Source organism: Meleagris gallopavo, chromosome 15 (assembly GCF_905368555.1).
Source record: "Meleagris gallopavo chromosome 15, MGAL_WU_HG_1.1, whole genome shotgun sequence".
In the NCBI taxonomy this organism is placed as follows: Eukaryota; Metazoa; Chordata; class Aves; order Galliformes; family Phasianidae; genus Meleagris; species Meleagris gallopavo.
The window spans coordinates 3,664,331-3,687,201 of record NC_139418.1 but is presented as its reverse complement, the minus strand read 5'-3'; the positions used below and the strand labels follow the sequence as shown (position 1 = coordinate 3,687,201).

Here is a 22,871-nt window from a genome sequence, read left to right as displayed (position 1 = left end):
TTAGAATTAAGATTACATCATTTAAAGCATTTTTAAAGATGCTTCCAGGATTGTTTGAATTATGCTGCTGGTATGAGATTTCAGATTGCTTTCTTGTTTGTGCAGTTAAGAATTTCCTCCTTATTTCTTCTGTACTGATATAATTTCTGTGACATAAACATAAAAATAAATGTTATGTGTGTGCTAGCTTAAGCATAAATATTCACAGAGTTGTCAAAAGAGGTTATTTTAAAAAGTTTTTCTTAACTACAGGAAACTGATGAGTGTTCTGAAGACTTACTTGGATATTTCTAGCCGTGGAGAGCAATGTGAACCTATCTTAAGAACTCTGAAGGCACTAGAATATGTTTTCAAATTCATTGTTAGATCCAGAACGTTATTTTCACAGTAAGTACGCAAGCTACTGCCATGTAACTATCAGTACAATATCACAGAATAACAGACTTATCAATCAGAAAAAGGTGACTGGGAAATAGAACTATAGTTTTCATTTTTTGCAAGTAAACCACAAAAACTTTCTGATGCTGTGACTGGCCTGAGACACAGGCTTTGATGAAATAACATTTTTTTTTGGAGTGGCAACCCTCAAATAATTGCTGTCTGATATAGTGTAAGTCCCAGAGGTATGTAGTAACAGCCAGTTTGAAAGGCTGATTATTGTATCAGATGTGTTGGCCTAACACCAATGGATGGCCAAATGTTGTGACAGATAACTTAAAGCTGGATGTTTATTCTTGAGATAACTGTGTTCAGCAGCTCAGACTGTGCATAGTACAAGGTAATTTTCAGTAATTATTGTACAACTGAATGTAATTTGGAGTCAATTTGGAATTTATAGGAAAGACTCAAGCAAATAGATGAAGCATATTGTTTATGAGTTTTATTTAGGCATAGGAAAAAGAGAGCAGAGAAGAATAAAGGAAGTGGAAGTAGAAAACTTACACCACAGTATATTGATAAACTCTACTTCCTCCACTAGCCCTTACAGTCTGTAATCTGTATCCATATCCCGCAGATCCCTTCTACGTCTTCTTTTCTCACTTCATTTCTGCTCTTTCCACTTATGTTCAGCTGCTTTCCCCATACAACTCGTTCCGTTACCCCCCTGACATGTGCCAAAGGTATGCAATGCCAGATGATATGTAATGGCAAAATCAAGTTTGTGGGTAACCCAGTGGTTGGTCTTATGCTCGTGATTGGCAGCCAACAGAATGGAGATCTGTGCCATTTTTATCTGCCTTTTGATCAATGGGAGCTCTAATACAGCTTTTCTGTTATTCTAATGCTCATTTTTTCAAAAAATCCATGTAAGTTTGTTGTCTTGTGAAATTAATTATGTTGTGCGATGGACTGTGAAATTTTGGCCAAAATAGTGGATTTAAAAGAGATGGGCTGCAGGTATGTAGTCCCTTGGAAATATTCTTGACCATAAGAACTTCCTATTTCTAACTGGATCCACGCAAACAAGATGCGAAGCTGTATAAACAAAACAAATGGTGCTCCTGAGAATAGAAGTTTAAAAGTAGTTCCAAAACTTTTTCTTTTTTTTTTTTTAAATAGATGTCCTAGAAAAAACAGGTATTGAGAGCCTTGTGAGAGGAAGTGTTTTGTAGGTAATGGGACTATTGTTGCAAGGCTGAAGGACAGAAGCCAGAGTTGTTTGTATGTTTGTTTTTGCTTGGAAAGCTTTAGTCTCCATCTTAATTTTTAGTATTAGCAAGCAGCATAAATGCGTACATTGAACAGTCTGTGGGTAACCAGGTTACTGCAATATGGTGCATATTCCATTGTTTAGCCATACATGTTTACACCTTCTAGTTTGCCTTGTAACTACCTTAACTGAAGGTCTGAAACTCCAAGTTCAGTCCGACAATTATTAGTATACACAGTAAATGCTCTTGTTTAGCTTTAGCTATCGACTAAACCAGGAAAACAGTAAACACTCTCATTTGATGTTGTATACCCATTTCTAGCTGTTGTGATTGAACTTTTCAAGAGCATCTGACTAGTGAGTGGAAATGAAGGAAATCTGGAAGAAATGGATTAATTTAATTTCTTCCCATGAAGAGTTAGTATTTAGAATTGAAGTAATTAATTGTCAAAGACTGAGAGAAGACATCTCAGAGATAAATATTTTGAATTAATAGAGCTAATATAGATTTTCTCTTGGTAAGTGAAATGAACTCTTTTTACCTTTTTTAGAGACTTCAAATCTGAGAGGTTTCATTCTTTACAGCCGTTTTTAAAAAAAAACAACACAAATAACAAAAAATACACACAACTTTTTGAAAATGTTATTATGTTGTGCTCAAGCTGAAGAACACCTACTCAATACAGCAGATAACAGTTAAAACCCGTGGCTGAAATATCAATATATGTAATATTATACCGACTTCTAAAAAGTATTTTTAAGTTAATATTGAACCTGGCACGTTTGGAGCTATGATTTTTTTATTTTTTTTTTTTTAAATTCTGAAATGATAACCTAGTGTCTGTCTCAACAGATTATATGAAGGCAAAGAACAAACAGAATTTGAAGAATCTATGAGGAGACTGTTTGAATCCATAAACAACTTGATGAAAAGCCAACATAAAACTACCATTTTGTTGCAGGTTGGTGTGCGTACTTGAAACAAATTAAATCTGTTTATGATTTTTATAATATGTTCTTTTACAGTATTTTGATCATTGTTTGTTTATCAAAATTGAGGGTAAGACACTGTTAGGTAAATTTATTGTCTGTCTCTCTTCTGTAACTGTCCTTTACCAAAAGACAAAATTTCTTAATAAAGTTGATGCACAAAAGGCCAAGAGAAGATACATTTACATCATTTTTAGCACACAGTCCTGGAGTGAAAAAAACGAACATGTGGATGTTAGGACTTCTTGAGGAATCTAGGAAGGTGTGGCCTCCACTGAGAGTTTCTTCAGGTAGTGCTAAACAGGAATTTCTTCCATTGTAGTGTGAAAAGTAAAGATCATGGTGTTGACATTTTGAAGATATGTGATTTAACCATCTGAAAACAGGATCATGTCAGATCTATTTATTCTCAATTTTTGCAGCGGATGCTTTAAGAAAACAGGAAGAGGAGGAGCTACTAGGGCCATTAATTATCAAATAGTTGATATGTAGTTCTGCATTCAAATAGGAAATTGTCAGAGCTGTGCACTTCAAGTAGAAAGCAGATCTTACTGGATAACTGCAATATTGGTGCTTCATACATTCTTTGCTATGAGCAGGTTGTATTGGGCTTGAATTTTCCTTTTGAGTTTATGGTTTGATTCCTTTTGTTTTGAGACCTACTAGGAAGTAGAAGGCAGTGGATTTTTTTCTGCTCTGAATAAATGTTCCAGGTGGCTGAGCTTTTGGAGAGTTGTATTCTCTGACACTTTGCCTGGAATTATATGTGCCTGCAAAAGAACTAAGCATAAATGCTACTTTGATTGTATTTCAATTACCTTACACTGAGTTTAAGAGACTTAAATAGTCAAGATTCCATTGGTTCCTTGTTTACAGTGTTTTGAGACTACCTTTGATGTGTGGTAGTAGTTCATTATTTAAAAACTTTTTTTTTTTAGTTAATTCAGTTTGTAAATTGTTGTAGTTCAGGTATGTGTGGACTTCAGGACCTAATGGAAACCCTCCTGTTTGGCATTAATGAAATGTATCTGGGTTTTGTGTAAAGCTGAAAGTGCCTTCTTGAGTTACTTCTTATGTTAGGTATAAACAAACTACCTAAAGCAAGAGTTGTGTCTATTAGCAAGGTAGGCAATAAACTCCACTATTCTCAGTAAAGTAAAACACACAATTTCAGCATGCATTTTCTAGATAATATGTTTAATCTGTCTTTTGGGTACGCCATATTACCTAGAAGAAAAGACAGTAAGACTTCACATAATCCACATTTTTGGAATTTGTTCCTACTTCATTTAACAAACCAGGATATACCAAAGGTGGAACTGGCCTGTTATAAAAAATTAAAGCTATATCAGAAACAAACTGTTCAGTAACTTAGTTCCCAGCAGAATGTTAGTTGTAAGTTACACCTTTGAGTTGTGTAATGAACTGAAGCTGCTATTAGTTTTATAATTCTTTTACTCTGAACCAGGCAGAGATTAATAGAACAAAAACTTAATGTACTTAATTTTCTTCACTTCACTTTATAGCAGCATGCAAATGTGATTTATTATTTGTAGGCATTTTCTTGAATCATAGAATAACTTGGATTGGAAGGCACCTCAAGGATCATCAAGCTCCAAGCCCCCTGTCTCAGGAAGGGCCACCAAGCTCCACATTTAGTACTAGACCAGGCTGCAAGCAGAAGTTCATAATGGCAGCACAGACTAGCTGTAGCTTTTACCCAGTAAGCAAAAAATTCATACTGTGGACTTATTTTTGATAGTCACAAATGCACGTGGCAGGAAGAAATTCCAGTTTTCATCTGAAGTAGGGACAGAAAACAGCTGATTTGTTTCAGAGAAAGGACTATCTCTTGGTGTTTCTCTTGTCAACCAACTATTGCATTGTGACTGAATCTTTGTTTAAAAAATAAAAAGCACTTCATGATGACATTGTATTAAATTGTCATGCAAAATTTCAGCCTGACAGAAGTCTGAATTTGTCACTTTGTTTTATGTGTTTCTGTTTCAGTGCTTTTATTCAGTGCTTTGTATTGTGTTTGCTCTACACACAGATAAACCTACAAAATTAACACAATCTGTATTTTGATTCAGGTTGCTGCCTTGAAGTACATACCATCCGTTCTTCATGATGTTGAAATGGTGTTTGATGCCAAGTTACTGAGGTGAGCTGATTTTGAACCTTTCCTAAATGTATCACATGGTCATGTGTAAACATGGTATACAACGTAATGCTAATTCTTACTTTTCTTACCTGGAATAAATTACTATGAATTGATTTTTTTATTTAATTGGTTTATAATATTGAGGTACAATTCTTAAGAAATAACTCAATGAAATGTCCAAGTGGAATAACTTATCAGTTTGGTTTTTTTTTTTCTCCTTGAATAAATTCTATTCAAGAGAACCAAATCTCATTTTAGCAGCTTGAAATGATTACCTTTATTTGTCAAAGATGAATTGCCTCCAATACATTAAAAAAACATCTTTATTGCATTGGGAGAAAAAAATAATCTTTCTAACTTCACACTGCTCTAAGTGATCGTGACATGAGAAATAAGTCAAAATCTTAAAAAGAAATAAATGTTTAGAACTATATAGCACTTTGCTCTTACTATTTTTTTATTAAACTGTGGCACATGTATTTATGACACTTATCCTTTACATGCAGCCAACTGCTCTATGAGTTTTACACTTGTATTCCGCCAGTGAAACTCCAGAAGCAGAAGGTGCAGTCCATGAAGGAAATAGTGCGCAGCAACCTTTTTAAAAAGCAAGGTAAGTACTGATTGCCTTCAGGGCTTAAAATAAACGAGAGTGAAAATGTTGACTTCTGTTTTGTGTAATTCATGTTTGAAACTTAGTAGAACTAACAATCCCCATGATTTGCCATCAGAATCTTCAGATCTTCAAAAAGAAACTGCTGGGTCCTCTTAAGTCATAGCTGTGACCAGTGGTTAGAGTGAGCTGTTGGCTTTGTGGGAGAAAATCTGGTTTAGTGTTTTCTGTGTGTCTTCAAACAACTTGTTTAGGTAACTGTACTTCAGCTGTCACACATAAATATTTGTAAACTCAAGCAGAAACGTTGCAACAGAATAATGTCCCTGTTAATGTGCCTTTTCAAGGCTGACACTTTTCCCATTTGTAAAAACCTTTCCATCAATATGAAAAATAAATTCGTGGCTCTGGTTTTTAAGTTTAGCTTGAGCATGCCTGGGGTTTTCTGCTCCATGATGGGTCTCTCTTGAACTGATCAAGATTAACGGTAAAGTCAACGTTTGTTTATTCAACTTCTGAAGAAATATTATGTTCTAGGAAGTAACCAGGGGGTTACTATTCCTTTCTTAAATTTTCTTAACTGTTTTTCTAAGCACTTCAAATGACAAGGATAATAAACCTATTCTCTAAGGGAGCGTGAGTTCCAGAACCCTGACCTATGGAGAGGGTTTCGAGTCTTTTATCTCATGGCAATTGTGCAAAGCATCTGTACTGCCAAAGAAGAAGGAACATGGATTTCAGAGAAAGAATTTTATATTTTTCCCCTAAAATAATGGTATATATATCTATTCTTTGAACCCCTCTGTAAGCACTCTAGTGAAGTAGGAATATAAAGTGAAATCCTGTGAAGACAACTGATGATATGTGAGACTTTTACCTAGGGTAGGAAAAATTGTAAGTGCGCTGTCATGTAGCTTAGCAACAGTTCACAGATAGCAATTCTGGAAACTCAACAGTTGCAACAGTGGTAGCAGGTAGTACTGCAATATAGTTACAGAGAAGGATACAGTAAAAATGCTGTGACTTTTATGCTGATACTCCTCTTACTGAAGATTGGGACTTTGTTTCTTAATTTGGTTATTTAGTCAACATCTTTACTGACAAACGTGAACGACTACGATCTTGCTGTTGTTAGAAATATGTGACTTCAGTTAATTACTGAAAAACAAAATTTACCAGCAAGAGGGGTGTTCACATCAAGTAATAGTAAATATTGGAGTTGGATACGTGGATTTGAACTGGAGGGTTAAGATTCCCTTTGCGGTACTTGGAGACAGATGAAATTGACAGAAGAGCTGTTCTCTTCCTAATGTAGTCTCTGTAAGTGCATGTGTTTCCAGAAATGGCTGCAGGGTGAAGAGTTATCTGTGTCTTTTTGTTATTTATGTTATGTGGTAATGGGAGATATTTAATTTACCCCAGGGGTAGATGCTATCATGAGTGCATTTACAACATGATAAGACCATATGTAGAAGCATTTATTTTGGAGATGAAACAACATGGTAATTTTTCTTGTAATAGATTTTTGTACACAATTGTTAAAGAACTAGAAGATGGATTCTAATCCAGTATTGAGAACACCATTCTCACAAAGAATTGTTCAGAGAGCGTGCAAATATTATGGATCTGGATCTGAAGGCAGTGTCTGGTTCTCAAAACAGAACATTTATTTTGAGCAAATTCATAGTATGGAGTGTTTGTGACAGAAGTGTAAGCATGCATATAGAGACCACAAAAGTGGTCTTGAATGTATGTGGTAATCTTAACATATCCATGTAGCACTTGAAATATAGAATATTTGAGGTACTATGTGAAATTGGGAGCATTCTGTAAGCTGGTGCTAATTGTCAGAGGACAAGTTCTAGGAGCATCATCCTGCTTGAGAGCCTCCTCCCATTAGGCAGTAGTGTGACACAGGCACAGTATTGCCTAAGGTTGCAGCTGCCATTTGAGTATGGTTTATCTTTTCCTTCATAAATGCTCAATATTTAATACTTTCAAAGCTGGTTATTAACCAAAGTTTTGCCTTAGGTCTAACTTCACAAACTGTATGTTTTTGAAAGGGATATGGAAATATTTTGTTTTAAGCTAACAGTCTGGTGCCAGTGGGCCTTGAGTTTAGGATCCACTGAGTTGCATATATATATATATATTTTTCTGACTTGATTTGCTAAAATTGAATTTAAACTGGAAATAAACTGGCATCAAGTGCATAACTAAATGGTCATCTGCAGGAGAGAAAAAGGGAAATGGAATGTATGGCATATAGGGGGGGAAGAATTGGGGACAAAAATAGAATTTTGGCTAGACAAAACCAGATGTCCCCCTTAATCAGTGCAGTTGACAATTTATGGTTCTTCTAGGTGAGTCTTTAGTGATTCAGTCATCCTTGCCAATTCTTACAGCTACTTGCTTTTTTTATATCACACTTTTATCGTCAGGCTGCATGCTGCTTGTTTTTTCTCCCTCCAAATCTGCAGTTTGTCCGAAGATATACTTGCCCTTTTTTCTTAAATGTCTTATTTGGTTCTGAAGTGGTACTGTATTGTAAAAGTACCTGTATCTTTTATCTGAGTGTGTAGAAGTATATTTTTTTTTCTCAGCTCGATACTGAAAAATATGTTAACATCTCAGAAATGTGTTTCTCCGGGGAATCCAACCATTCTGCAAACTTTGAGGTTTTTTAATTCAATGGGAGTCCTTCACCCTAGGTGATATTCTAATAGGTCATTTCTGAATTTATTCTGTCTCGAGCAACCACTGTAGAATTATTTATTACTTAATTATTTAAGTAATTGCTTCTATTTGAAAGGAATAGAGATTGGCAGCTCTTTTTTCCTTCTTGTTTTATCCAAGTTAAATTTAAAATGTCCTGTATTTACTTTACCTCGTTTGGATGTATCTATTTGATAGCTATATGAACATCATCTCATTCTAAGCATAGCTTTGGAATTCAGCTTAAGGTCTGTAGAAGATGTTTGGCAACAGTCCCCAGTGTGATGTCATCACATTAGCTGAAAATCAGGTCACTTCAAAAGCACTCATACAGATGATAATGAAGCAGTGCTAATGTCTTGTTGCAAATGAATATTTGTGTGTTTCTTTATATTAGAGATATCAAAATCACTGTGATAAGAATGTTTAAGACTCACAACTTAGGTTGACTTTAAACATAAACATCATACCAGGAAATTTTTGTTTTGAAGTACATACTTTGGGCAGCGCCATTTGTTTTTGCATATGATTAACTAGTATTGTCATACATATTCAAGCAATCTGCAACAGTCCATAAAGAAGCTGTATGTAATGCAATTCAGCTGATTTTGAACAGGTAATAAAGAATTTTAATTTCCAAGAGCTCTTTAGCGGCAGCAGTCAGAACTGAATGTTTGACTTAGCTCTTTATCATCTCAAAACCAACACCTCCTCTCCCTTCAGTTTTTGGTCTTATTCCTTTCCCAAACCCTGTTTGTAGTTTTCTTACTGCCAGCTCCAAATAAGAGGAACCTTCCATTCTGCATGGTCCTCAAAGCAGGAGGCACAGGTTTACTTACCATGTGATAAGGAAGCAACTGAATTTGATGCTTGGCTGTTTTTACACTTTTTCTTGATAATTTGCTGCTAAGTTTTCAGAAGCAAAACCAGTGTTTTCCCAGTTGTTAAGGTTGTCTTTCTTCAACCATTAGTGAGATTCAAAGTAAGTTATCATTATTGTGTGTTTAGGGAGGGATTTCTTTCATGGGTTTAACAAGCCTTTGCTTTAGCTACAGTCTGTTAATGCCTAGTTCTTCATTTTTTTTACTGCTTGCAGATAATAGTAATAGATTGCTGCTTGATTTTAAATGCTGCTTGTCTGAAGTCTTGAAATACGTTGCTGGTATATGATACAAAATGTCAACTTCAGATTATGTTGCAAACTGTTAAAAGGGCATGTATTTTCTATTTTGAAGTTTACAGAGTAATAATGAGTAGGAAGTTTTGCTAAAAAGATTTCTAATACTGAGGAACTTTTATAAAAAATGACAAATAGTGCTGTGTTGTACTGCTGATCAGATGATTGGTGCATTTTATTTTTTCCTAGATGAGTAGTTACTGGATTCACTGAATTCTAGTTATAAATTTAATGTACAAAATCTCAATGTGCAATTTTTGCTAATATAAAACACTTAACAGGAAAACTAGTCAGCTAAGACCATAAATATAGCATTTAGTACTTATTTAAGCTATTTACTAGCCTAGCGTCTTTACACTGGTGATTAAAATCTTGCATATCTGCAGAGTAAGTCACTGATTCAAACTTGTTCCAATAATTGAGAGCAAAAGCCTGTGCATTTTTAATATGTAAAGTAATAGCTTGTCTAAATATGATGGTTTAGACTAGATATTAGAAAAAATTCTTTACTGTGAGGGTGGTGAGACACCTGGAACAGATCGCCCAGTGGGGCTGTGGATACCTCCTCCCTGGAGGCATTTCAGGCCAGGCTGGATGGGGCTGTGAGCAACCTGGTCTGGAAGGAGGTGTCCCTGCCTGTAGCAGGGAGTTGGAACTAGGTGATCTTAAAGGTCTCTTCCACCCCAAACCATTTGATGACATGCAAGATCTACATTAAGATGATGTTACCAATATGCAATATATTATTATATAACAATGCTTAGATTATATTGTTTGTAGAGGAGCCTCAGGAAATACCAACCTATGTGTTTAATTATTAGTTTAAAATGAAAGATAATATTCTGAAGAAACTTTGCTAAAACAGAGAAATGAGGTAGATGCCCTTTTAAAAGAAAGCTAAGATGTGCACTGTTATCTTCCTTATCTTAGCATTATCTTGCTAATCAGATAATATTTGCTTTAACTAAAGAATATTAATCAAAAGGTTTTGTATTTCAATATTTTGATTAAGTGAGAGAATAAAACTTCTTGCCATTTTTGTAGAGTTCAAAACCTGGATGTATCCAGACCTCACCATTTCCCTTCTCTGAGGGAGAAGGGGGGACATACCTTTTCACTGTCCTTGATAAAGTCCAATGAGGTGCTCTCCCAAATAGGTTTTATTTTCTGTGAGTCCATTATGTGGAGAAATTGTCATCCCTCTGACTGTGGTTAGCTAACAAAGTCAGTATTGCTCCAATAGTATTACCTAAATATATTATGGTTTTCTTTCTAAAGTTTTTTTTCACCTGATCTGCCTGTAAGTTTCTACTGGCAGAAAATCGATCTTGATGTAACCGCAGGATGTTTTTATTTGTAACTGATATTTTAATACTTGCAGTATGTTGTGGTTTCACATTGTTTGGGTTTAACCTGCAAGTTGTAGAAAGGAAAAGTCCCCAGCATGCTTAATTACCTGCTCTGCAAAATGTGAAAAGACCAATACAAAATGATTTATCTCTGACTGATATTACAGAAGCATGAAAAATATTTCTTTACAGTGCACAGAGAGAGCTAACAAATCCATCTCCATGTGTATTACTTGGTTTAAAAAAGAAATAAAACTCCCCAAACCATCTTTTAGTGGTCTGCACCAAATACAATTCATTCTAAAATTAACCATGTTTACCACAACGTTTGCAGGGTATAGGCAATGTCTAATTCATTACTTGAAGCAGCGATGTGGAAGGTAATTAACAAGAATAGAAGCATATGTAGTGTATCGCAAAATAGGATCCACATGATAATTAGCAATATCATTAACTAAAGTTCACGTTTATCTAGAAGTAGTGTTCTTCTGTGAATATGGAATATACTTAACTAAATTGCCAATTACAGTGAAGTATATTAATTTGTATGTTTCAGATTATCCTTTTTTCCTCAAGGCTTTAGCACTTAATCTTTTTCCATGTAGTTCATTAGAATTCTAGTTAAGTTCATTTACTTCTACTCTCAGTGGTGTTGTCTATAGATCTTAAATTTAATTAGATTTCATATACTGGTATTTCTCTTCCTTTATCCATTGACTTTCATAATGTTTCCTAAGGAAGTAGAATTGGGAAAACAGTGAAATATGTTTTCAAAAACTAAAAAAAAAGAATCTGTGAAATTTGGTTCTATTAAATTACATATGAGCCTGAAGTTGGAAGCCTTGAGATTAAGGTGAATGCACTGGTATTTAATTCTAGGCTTTCAAAACTTTTCTCTCTTGTTGGTCATAAAACTGAGTGCTTTTGTCAGGTAGGATACATGGTCCTATGACACGATAGGATGAATGTTACCATAATCTCTCTTCCCTCAAAACGCCTGTTTCTGAGAGTCACCATTTTTAGATGTAGTTGTTTACAAATTGCTTGCATTTTTTGATAATGTTACTACTTATGAGCTTATAATATTTGGAAATAGATTTTTTTTTTTCTAAGCTAATCATGTAGTATTCACTGACATTTTGTTGAAGTTTGTAAATCAGCCTTGGAGAGTTGCTTTTTTATTGGTGTGAAATCGATATGGAGTGCTTAGAAGAATAATACAGTGTGTCTGTATTCACACTGCTGCTTTTGTCTTTGTATTCTCTAGAGGTCCACTCCTGATTAAGAGTTTATTCTGTAGCAAAACACCATGAGATCTACTCCAAAGAATATAAACTCTAAGTAGGTCACACAGATGGTCACCAGCAGGGCTGGGAATAGAGCCTCTGTCTCTTAGCCCAAAATCCAGAGCCTCTGATCACTAGCTGTAGACACAGCTACTGCATGTTCAGCATATGCAAACGACTTGCTGATTTCTGGAAGAGCAGCAGCTAGAGACATATGTTATCTGTAGTGGTTAATCTGCCAAATGCCAGAAGGAATGCTGAAATGATAGTAGTTGTTTTTCTAATGGAAGGGGTCTTTCTACTGTACACTTTGTTTAAACAAAATGTGTATTTGCATATGTCAACAGTTAGATAGGTTTCCTAATATTAATGTGAATATTACAAATTTTGGTGTTGTTGGAATGTTCTGAAGTTTTCATTTTACTGCTCAAAAAGTATCAGTGTTAAATGCTAATGTTAAATGCAGTGTTAATTAGTGATCTAGAAAAGATTTAAGTCAGATCTGAGATTTATTTTTTAATAAATAATGCACATTAAAGAAAAGTAGAACTATTAATAGTAATTTGACATAAACATCTTTCTGTTTTATTATTGCCAGAGTTTGAGTTATGAATAAAAATTTAAACTATTTTCACAACAACTTATATTCCTATTGATATGAGTACTTAAGCAGAACTTCTGTTTTTCATTTTCTGTGGCTGTTTTCCTGCACTGTTTGGCACAACTTCCAACATTTTAAAATGCATAATTGTAGGAGTTTGATAATGCACCTCACTCTCCCATTTTTAGCTACTGGGAAAAACCTGAAAACATTCACTTTTCATAAACCCCTTAAAAATGGCTCTGTAGTGAAACAAAGCATTTCCAGTAGATCCATTTTTATGCTGATTACTCTAGTTTTAAAAAAAGTTCTTTTAAGAAATACTTCTGTGTTTTTTTTCCTTTCTTCGTTTTGTTAATATTCAGTAGTAGTTTTAGTGTTATGTTACCCTTAAAGCATCACTTTTCAAATACTGTATTCACTTCTTCCCAGTTTTATTCCTGAAGTAGCTTGATGTGGACAAGGAAGGCATATGTGCACCTACAGGCATTTGTTCTCATGCATTTGTGGTGACACACCAGGATTAAAGCCTTTAACTTCTTCCGTTTATTGAGGAATATGTAATGCGCTGGACATTTCCTTAAGTATTTGTTACTTGTAACCTTCTCCTAGTCTTGACCTCCTTTAATAGGTTTTTAAGAATAAAAACTATACTTATGAAATCTATGTCATATGGAGGGAAATCCAAATCTAGCTAGGTGAACTAGTTTTAACAGTTAACTTACAAATTTACATTTTAAAATACTGATTTTTTTTTTTCTAACTCCTTTAAGTGGAATACAGAGAAGAAAGATATATAACAGAAGTCAGCACAAAGCTACTGCTTATTTTAGCAAAATTTGGTGTATCAATAAAACAAAATGTTAGAATTCGTAAATATTCCACTGTTCAAACAGAAAGCAAACTTTTAAATCTGCCAGAGAGGACATGCTGACAAGCATTTGTGTCAGGCTGGCAGACTGCAGTGACTGCAAACTGGAAAAGACACTGAGAGCTCAGAATGTTGTTTTGGCTACAGCAATAGTAGTGTTAGTTGCTGCTCTGGCTGCCTTCCAGTAAGTGATATTACTCAGCTCCTTCAAGAAAGTTGAAGATATCCCTTGAAGTGGGGAAGTGGTTGCATTCCACTGTATTTATGCTTGGAGTTGATGGTGTGCTGTGACCATTAAGACTGTATCTATTCTGCCATCTAACCTTTCTTGCTGACATTTGTTTTGAATGACCAGCTTGATATGATACAGTGATATGTGCTGATTTCATAAGATCCACCACCGTATTTCTTCCTGTGTAAGTTTTTGAATTACAGACACACAAAGGCTTTGTCACTTAGAGTGCTGTCAGTCTGTAGGTGACCCTACAGCACCTCTCTGCTCTTTGGCTCTTCTGTGAAATTTGGATTTGCCTGTGAAAAAGATATATAGAATTTTAACTTCATCCCTCTTTTAACAAAGATTTAGATGTCAAATAATGGAGAGGGAAGACTGCTAGTAGAAAGATGCATGCAGTTATGAACAGATGTGCTTTGTGAAGAAGCATGGCACCAAAACTGTGTACTGACTGCCATCAGAAGTCTCTCTTTGTTGAAAGGATGTTGTTCACTGATTTTATTTTTAAGGCTTTGCTCTAAATCTATATTCAGATGACATCTATGTCCTCACTAATTTGGCATGCCAGTGTAAGTGGGCATGAAACAATCCTAACAGATGGCTGGGACTGTAGTCTTGCCAGGTAATCAAGAGTAGTGTTTCCTAAGGGAGACAAAAGTGGTGTTAAATTTTTATTACCATTTTGGCTGCACATACGAGGCAGTCAGGAATGAAGCACATCTGTGGTTTTTGCTGAAGGAGACCCAAATGTCTTTTCTAATGACATTATTGCATTAATGACCTGAAATTTGAATTTCACTTACCTGACACAGGAGAAATAATTAAATATGAAGAATATGATGAAAGAGGAGTTTCAAAATTACATGCAGCTATACTTAATCTTTTACCTGAATGAACCTTATTCATTAAGCTCTTACCAGGGAACTTCCCTCTGAGAAGTGTGCTGGAATTTGGGGCTAATCTGTATGTAGAACATTATTCTGGGAGATGCTGATGAAATAAATGCAAGAGGTTCACACTGTATGGTGATGTATCGTGTTCACATACAGTTTGAGGCAACATATGTTTTATTCTGGTTTCTAAAAAGTAGAAGGCAGTAAAATGTTAAGCAGTTCTTGTTTTTGTTTCTTTTTCACAGATTTTAATGTTAAGAAAGAGTATGTCTGTTTTTTGCTGGCAGTCCATCCCATTACCTCATTTGTCAAGCAGAAAAAAAGCTAGCATTTAAAACTGCCATCCTTCCTGCCATCTCCTTACCATCTGTGTTGAGTTGTCTTTAAAGGCTGTTGCAGTTGGGTGGAAATCATAAAATCATAGGATGGCTTGTATTGAAAAGGGACCTCAAGGATCATCAAATTCCAATCCCCCTGCCACAGGCGGGGTTGCCAACCACTAAATTAGGGGACCCCATCCAACCTGCACTTGAACACCTTCACCTGTGGGGCATCCACAGCCTCACCAGGCAACTTGTGCCTGCTCCTCACCTCCCCCTCAGTGGAAATCTTCCCCCTGAAACACAAGTTGCATAAATTCTCTGTGTTACTCTCTGAACAGGAAATACAGTGTTCTGTGTTACTTTTGGGTTTGTACTGTACTCACCAAATTAAATGTCTCTTGTAGCTTGGAAGAACTGTTATTGGAATATGAGATCCATTGCTTTTTATTCATGTCGTGCCATTATCAATAGTAGAGAAGTAGTTTCTTAGGAAAGAAATGAATCTGCCCCTAAGACACAATTAAATCCTGCTGGCTTATATGGCTAGGAGCTGTTAATTGAAATAAAAATAATCTGCAATGATAATCTCTCTTGTTTCATCTACAAAACTCAGCAATTAAAAATCTTCCAATTTTTTTTCACCCTTTAATTTCTTTCCCTGTTCCCCTCTTGTTACTGACACTCTCATAATGAGGATTCTGTGTCCCTGGCTTGATTCTAAATCTCACTGTATATACTGCTGTGGCTCACACTGTGTTTGTCAGTGTATTACAATACTGAATATCTGGGTGTGGATTTTTAAAATAATTCTTAAATGAATGTTCTTGCTTATAGAAATAGAGAAATTTTCTAGTTATGTGGTTTTGATAGAAAATAGTAACCAATTGATGGTGTATATTTTTCCATAATGCTTACAACAAGTAGACTGTTTTAAGCAATAAGGTTTCAATCAAGTTATGGGAGTAAGAACCTTAGCTGTCTAGCAGTCACTAGAATGTTTTCTTAATTGAATATGTTGCTGGAAATGCCTTTTATTCTGAAGTGGAAACTTTCAGTCTGCATTTAGCTCTGCTTTTCTCTCAGTTTTTTTTTTTTTCTTTCATAAATATATGAAGTTTTAGAAGTATTTGCTCAGAATTATTCATGCTGTCACCTTGTATTCTTTAATTGCATAATGTACAAATAAAGTGCTACTTAAATCACTTCACAGTATGTCCATACATTTCAAAAAAAAAAAAAAAATTTACCTTTTGTTCCTTGATAGTCAGTGCCTTCTCTGAAGTTATTTAAAATTTGTGCATTTTGTCCCCTTAGCATTTCAATAAGGATCTCTATCTCAATATATGTAAGACTACAGTGTAATTAGTTTGTCATCTTCCTTATATTTAATCAAGAACACATGTATGCATAGTTCTTGCTCTTTGTAGGCATTAAAATCCTTTCATAAGAATCTTTTTGCTATCTGCGTTTTTATGTGTTCTTAGAAGTCATGCTTCAAAACGATGCATACAGAATAATTGTTATTTTGCATCTTATTTTCTGACATGATAATTTTAAAATTATTTTTATTCATTAAAGTCATGTCACTACTTAAAAATAGAGTATTTCTAGTCCCTTTGTGTAGAAATTGAATCATTTGTCATTAGTTGTTTGGGACTACTTAAGCAGTGTTCAGTATTCAGTGATGCAATTTATATTGATCAAAATTTTGTTTTTTTATGTAAGAAATATTGGTAACTAGGAAAAATATCACACAAGTTTAAGAGTAACCCTGAGACACTGTTCCACATTGCAATTGGTTGTTAAAGGTATTTGCTTCATTGTTTGGAGGAAGATCTATTTGCAAGCAGTATTTGATTTATATTTGCTCTTAAGACACTTTTTTTTTTTTCTTTCTTTCAGAATGCAGGGACATCCTGCTTCCTGTCATTACTAAAGAACTGAAGGAATTACTGGAACAGAAAGATGATCAGCAGGTCCAAGAGAAGAAGTACTGTGTTGAATTACTCAATAGCATCCTGGAGGTTCTGAGCTGTCAAGACTCTGTAAGTATTGATGATGATGTAGGTGGCTCACATCTGCAGTAAGGATGAGCTGATCAAGTGGTAAATTATTGATGCAGATGAATCTAATTTAAATTTTTAATACAAGCTAGTGTCAAATTGAACTATTTTCCTATTTTTCACAAACTTCATTTAGAGCAGTTGATGTATTAAAGGTGAAATGCTGACATCTACGCTGTCTCTTTTCTTTCCGAATTTTATATTCCTTAGGTAGCCAGCAGTTGTAAATCACCATAGTATGATTAGAAGCAGAGGTAGCATTGATTTTATCCTAGCAGAGCTTCTGTCTAGTTTGGGCTGGTAAAGTTCCATGGTGTAACTACTGAAATGGAGTGTTCTTATAGGTACTTGGAATAATTTTCAAATTTCATGTTGTTTCCTTTTATAAAAAATCTTGTTGTTCCTCAAGAGAAATGTTTTTCAGTGCACAAATATTGCAACTTTTGCTTTCTGCTTTCAGCAGTGTGTGTATAGAACATTACTCTTTACTCTACTTCATTTTGAGACTGTAATTTTTCACTTCGGCTCCTGTAATTTGGAGCACTGTAGAAATTGTGGTTTGAGTGATTGCTTTCCTTATTTGAGAGAATATCTAGTTGACTTTTCAGTCCTTCATCCTTTAATGAGTAGAAAGTTATTCAATAAAGTTTCACGATCAGTTGAGGAGCTTTTCTGAGAAGAGCTCATAATGGCATTAGCCAAATTGTAGTTCCTCCCACGAACAGATGCTTATTTTATTCTGGGCTTTGTATTTCTTCAAACTTTGAAGGCTCTGGATAAAGGCAAGTTCATTTTATTCCAGCTTTTGCTATGGGTCATTGCATACTTTTTCTAATAATGAAATCATTGCAGTGTGGTGTGTGACTTCTTAATTTTTTTTGTGAGTTACAACTGAAAAGTCCTGTCTGTTTGCACAGGCCATCTCCCTGGTGATCCTTTAATGTATATGATGAGCTATAGATTAATACTTGCTGCATGTGCACGACATACATTATTTTCAATCTTGCGGTTACTGTTCATTGTCAAAGCTGCTCCTGGAAGTTTGGGTCCGTAGCTCATGTTTCCATGAGTGAACAAGAATTGCTGCATGCAGAACAATTTGAAGAAATCAAAGTCTTGCTGCTTGGTATGCATATATGTGGTTCAGTGCAGCCTGAAGGCTGTTGTGTAGCTTGTATATTGTTTAGAGTAGGAATTCCAAGAGTAGGAATTGAGATATCCTGAATGATGTAGAAATGTGATGGACTGTTTTAATGCATGTGCTAACGTGTCCCTGCAAATTCAAAGACTTAGTGGAAAATAATCTTTAAATACTTGAGCATATGTTTTTCCTTTTCCCAGGAAAGGTATGTTATGCACTATTTGTGAACTCGGAATAGAATTCATCTTTAATGATGGAGTTATGGTTAATTTTGAAACCATGATATAATAGTCTGAACTGTAATTAAGGTACAGCATATACCAAAACATGGAAAAAAAGAGATCATGGATTATAAGATCCTTTGTCTTTGGGTTGAAGCAAAAAAAAAACAAAACAATAAAAGTGAGCTAGTAAACAAGTGAATTCCCTGTGACAAAGGGAAGTGTGAAAGTGTGCAAAGTGCTGCTACATATTTGACAGTTCGGGGCTGTTTATTCTTTTGTGTATGTTCAGGGTACTCTAAATACATTTAGAAATGTAAGAAATGTTATTTCTTACTTCCAGATTTCAACTCTGCTGAACTGAATTAAAAATATCTTTAAGCAGTTCTTGTCTTGATGTTGCTCTGCCAGTTTTCTAGTTTCCATATGCAGTTAATAACAAAAAGCATAACTGGTTCTATATCCTGCTCTGGTTTACATAGACTGAAGTGTTTATGTAACCATTTCATGAGATTCTCAAAAAAAAAAAAAATCTAGTAACTTGAAGGTAACTTTTTTTTTTTTCCAAATGACAAAGAAAATTTCTATTTGTAGTAAAGTGTGTGGTTAAGATGGAACTATACAATAGGCTGTTAGACATGGCCTTGTGATACTGTACAGCGTTAATGTTTCAACAAATGTACTGTGTTTATTGTTCAAGGAAAAAAAATAATGTGCCTTCTAAAAAGTAAAGTAAGTTACAATTGAGGCTAGGAGCAAACAGTGACAAAAGGCATGGATACATCATGAATATAGCAGGAAAATATCTCACGTGATTTCTAGTAGTTTCTACATACCTTGTATGTTTTTCTTGAGGCATGAAAAATTAAACTGAACTTATTTTTATACAGGATAAACATGTCAAGCAATTAAGCAAGATTGAAATTTGATAAAACTGTTGGTACAGTTCTTGGAAACATGGCATGTACTCAAGCCCTAGTAATTTAATGAAAGCTACTAAATTGGGTTGGAAAATTAGTTTAGAGGTCTCCAGGAAATGAGATTGAGAGTATACTTAAGAATTCCATGAAAGAAAGCATTTTAGAAAAATGCTTAACAATTCCATGTAGAAATGAAGAAATAATAATGATTTTAAAAGCAGATCCAGTAGAAACTGTAGAGTTGCTTAAAGGGTTGCTCATTAGTACATCCAAGCATCTCTGTATTGTCTTGACGTCTTCAAGCAATTATAATACTTAATTCATTCTAAAGGTATTTAAATTTAAAGCTGTATTTTTTTCACGAAAGGATGACTGTGATTTAAGTGAGACATTTTACAACTCTGCACTTTTTTTATACTGGAAGTATCATAAGATAATACGATTAAAGAAAACATTGCAAAAGAGGCCAAATAATAGAATATTTATTGCAGCACAGTAAGTAACAGTTCCAACTGACTTGCCAGTTTTGATCTCTACATTTGATAGCTGCAGGAATAGGGTTCTAACCAAGAAACTATTTAAGTGTTGTAGTTGTCACAAGGTAATCTTTTCTGGGTGAAAAGAAAGTATTCTTTGCAAATGATATGCTCTGAGCTGTAGTGTTAGAACACTGTCTGAAGGTAAACACCATTTTTAGTTTGTGAAGTTTTTTGCCCTGGCAGAATAGGTAGGCAAAGCTACCTGTCACTTGATTCAAGTCGGTGAATGGTTGGTAAAACAAGGTACGGACCTGTAGTGGGTCTCTATGTAGTCCCAGCCCAATTGACCAGTACTTAGGCAATGGAGACCTCTTTTTGTGTCTTCATAAAGCAGTAAAGTGAAATGAACTTTTTCCATTAGTAATTATATACTTTGTGAGTGCAAGCTGAGATTATTCTTGAGGTCTAAACAGTACTGAGGGCCACTGACAGATGTGAAGAGTGTCACAGTTCACTTCAATCACCTGTTGCCAGGGCTTTGCTATTAAGCTATAGACAACTCATTGGGAAAACACACAGGTTCCTTGATGAGAGATGGAAAGTGACAATTTCAAACCAAGTAGGGTTTGTAATGGATAGGGCTAAAACTGAATTGCACCATTTGAAATAAATATTCCACTGACATTACTGGAACAAGAAGTTAGTATTATTCCTTCCACGGTGTAGTTAAATAACTGTCAATATGGAAATAATTGGTCTCATGTTTTACAAGACATATGAGTTTAACTGGAAAACTACTTTTTGTTGTTTTCAGGCATCAACTTATCACCATATTCAAGAAATAATGGTACAGTTATTACGCACAGTGAACAAAACTGTTATTACAATGAGACGAGATGATTCCTTAATTGTGAGTAATATTTTAATGTTTTTTTTAATATTTTCAAGATTATTTAATAATTATCCTGTAAAAATACAAATACAATGTTTGCAGAGACCTTATTTGTGGAATTTTTGAGATTTAAAATGAAAGATCTAAAAGCTTTGCTCTCTTTTTGATTCCACTGTTCAACTTTACTGTCTTCCAAATTTTAGTTGAGCACTGACAGGTGAGCTTAGAGCTTTAAAAAACAAACAAATGAAATCAAAGCCAAAAACCTCTACATCTAAAGTTAATTGCTTTCCTATATAAACAGTTCAATTGGATGCTCCATTTCTTCCTGTTGATACCTAATGCACACAGGAAAAATATGTGGAGATGTGCTCAAACAGAGCAGTTGCATGAGATATTTGCAGGTATTCTGTGGCTTATATTCCAGGATAGATTCTACAACTTATTTAGATTTAGGTACCTACATCACAAGTAGTTCTCTTGACTTAGACTACTTCTGAGAATGCAAGCCAGTTGTGTTCTGCAGAAACTCTGGAACTTGTCCTTCAGATTGTGCACTGAAGAGAAGATATGTATTGTATCTTAATCTTAGAGAATTGCATTATTCTGCAAAATCATCAACAGCGTTTACTTGATTGTTTCAGCTTAAGAGATGTGTTGCATGTCTTTGGAAGAGTTCTGTATTTTCTTGATCTCGAAAATCAAAATAGCAGTTTTTGAGCCATTCAGAGTGTAATTTTCTCCTAATAATCAGCCTCCTAATAGCTGAGTTCTTCAGGGATATTTGCCAATGGTTGCTTGAAATACCCAAGTGTTACATCTGCAAGTTTCAGAAATCTTATTCTCTGTGCATCAGAATTCTGTTCTGTTCTGTTTATGTAGTCATAACAGGAGGAGGCTTTGAATGAGAAGACAATGAACCTGTCAGTTTTCTAGTGTTTGAAAATGTTTTCTGTACTTACAAAGAAAACATCATGAGAGTTTTATGGATGACATAAGCAATCCACTGAGTAGTATTTATGCATACCATGAATAGTAAATGCAGAAGCAAAATAAAACTGTTTTAATCCTACAAAAAATATCATAATACTTAGTAAACACTAAGAAACAAGCTGCTTACAGTCAACTAACGTATTTTAGGGTTTTTTTGACATCTTCTGTAATTTGATTAGGCATGCGGATGTCTGAATGGTAATAATGCTCACCATCACCTATGTGTATGTGTGTATCACGTTATAGAGGTTTCTCAGAGCAAAAATGAAGGATTTTTTAGAGCTGAGGCAAGACCTCATAATGGGATAATGGGATAATCTTTTGTATATATTATTCTTTTTTTGTGAAGAACAAATTAATCTCTGCAGTCAGAAATGGAGCACAAGTGAAAACAAGCTCATTTCATGTTCTGCATACTGCCTTCAGTTCAGTTACTTATTTTGCAGGTTAGCTTTAATGGGCAAAACTCTTGATAGGCAGAACTTCTTTAAAGCCTAACTGATCAATCTTTCAGAAACGAGGCAGATAGTCAGGAAGTGTGGCTTTCTGCAGAATGCTTAGGTGAGCTCAAGTAGCTAAAAGCATGATGTGCTCTGTCAGTGTAGGTGGGACACAGAATAGCTGCAGCTGGACAAGGTTTACAGTTTACAAGACCTGTAATTCTTTGCAAGTTTAAATAATTGCAGCTGTTAAATCTGCTAAAATTTATTTGCCTTCTGTCAGAGATGAGGAGGTTTTTGTAACCTTCTAGATTGTTAGCAGAGAGGGAGCTATGGATTTTTGGCTTAGAACTTCTAGCTTTGATCTTTGCTTGCTACAACACCATTTGACCACGGGGAAGGCTCTTCGTTGTGCACAGCGGGTAACAAGGTGCTGTGAGCTTTGTTCATGCAATTACTGGAAAGGGTCAGACTAAGAAGGACATGATCTCTTCAGGAGAAGTTGGCTGTAATGGGTAAGTAATTCAGCTCTCTGCAGCTACTGCAGGGAAGACACTTAAATGGCACTGAAGGCTTTGTTTTGATGTTTTGGTGGTTAAAGGCTATCATGGTGTCTTGCTTTGTTTCCACTAGTTAAAATATGAAAAAGAAACAAACAAAAAGTCTCCTTAGTGATTATCACTGAAGTGCTTTTAAGTTTGTAATAAGGAAGGAGGAGTTTATTTGTGAGATTAACTCTTCATTCTGTACTGGACTCTTGATGTGAATCTCGACTTTTACTTAAAGGACACAGTGGTGCAATGAAGTTCCATGGACGTAACTAAAGAAGCAAAATATAGAGAAGCATGTAGAAT

General features: G+C 35.0%; 1 protein-coding gene across 1 annotated transcript in view; it reads left to right on the top strand.

The window, feature by feature from the left end:
- The window catches only part of DOCK2 (dedicator of cytokinesis 2), a 158,750-nt gene that overhangs the window by 36,330 nt on the left and 99,549 nt on the right, over positions 1-22,871 (top strand). Inside the window, exons 22-27 of the mRNA XM_010718884.4 lie at positions 253-387; positions 2,505-2,613; positions 4,735-4,805; positions 5,312-5,418; positions 16,771-16,913; positions 20,507-20,602. Of these exons, the coding sequence (XP_010717186.3) occupies positions 253-387; positions 2,505-2,613; positions 4,735-4,805; positions 5,312-5,418; positions 16,771-16,913; positions 20,507-20,602 (661 nt within the window). The remainder of the gene's footprint in view (positions 1-252; positions 388-2,504; positions 2,614-4,734; positions 4,806-5,311; positions 5,419-16,770; positions 16,914-20,506; positions 20,603-22,871) is intronic.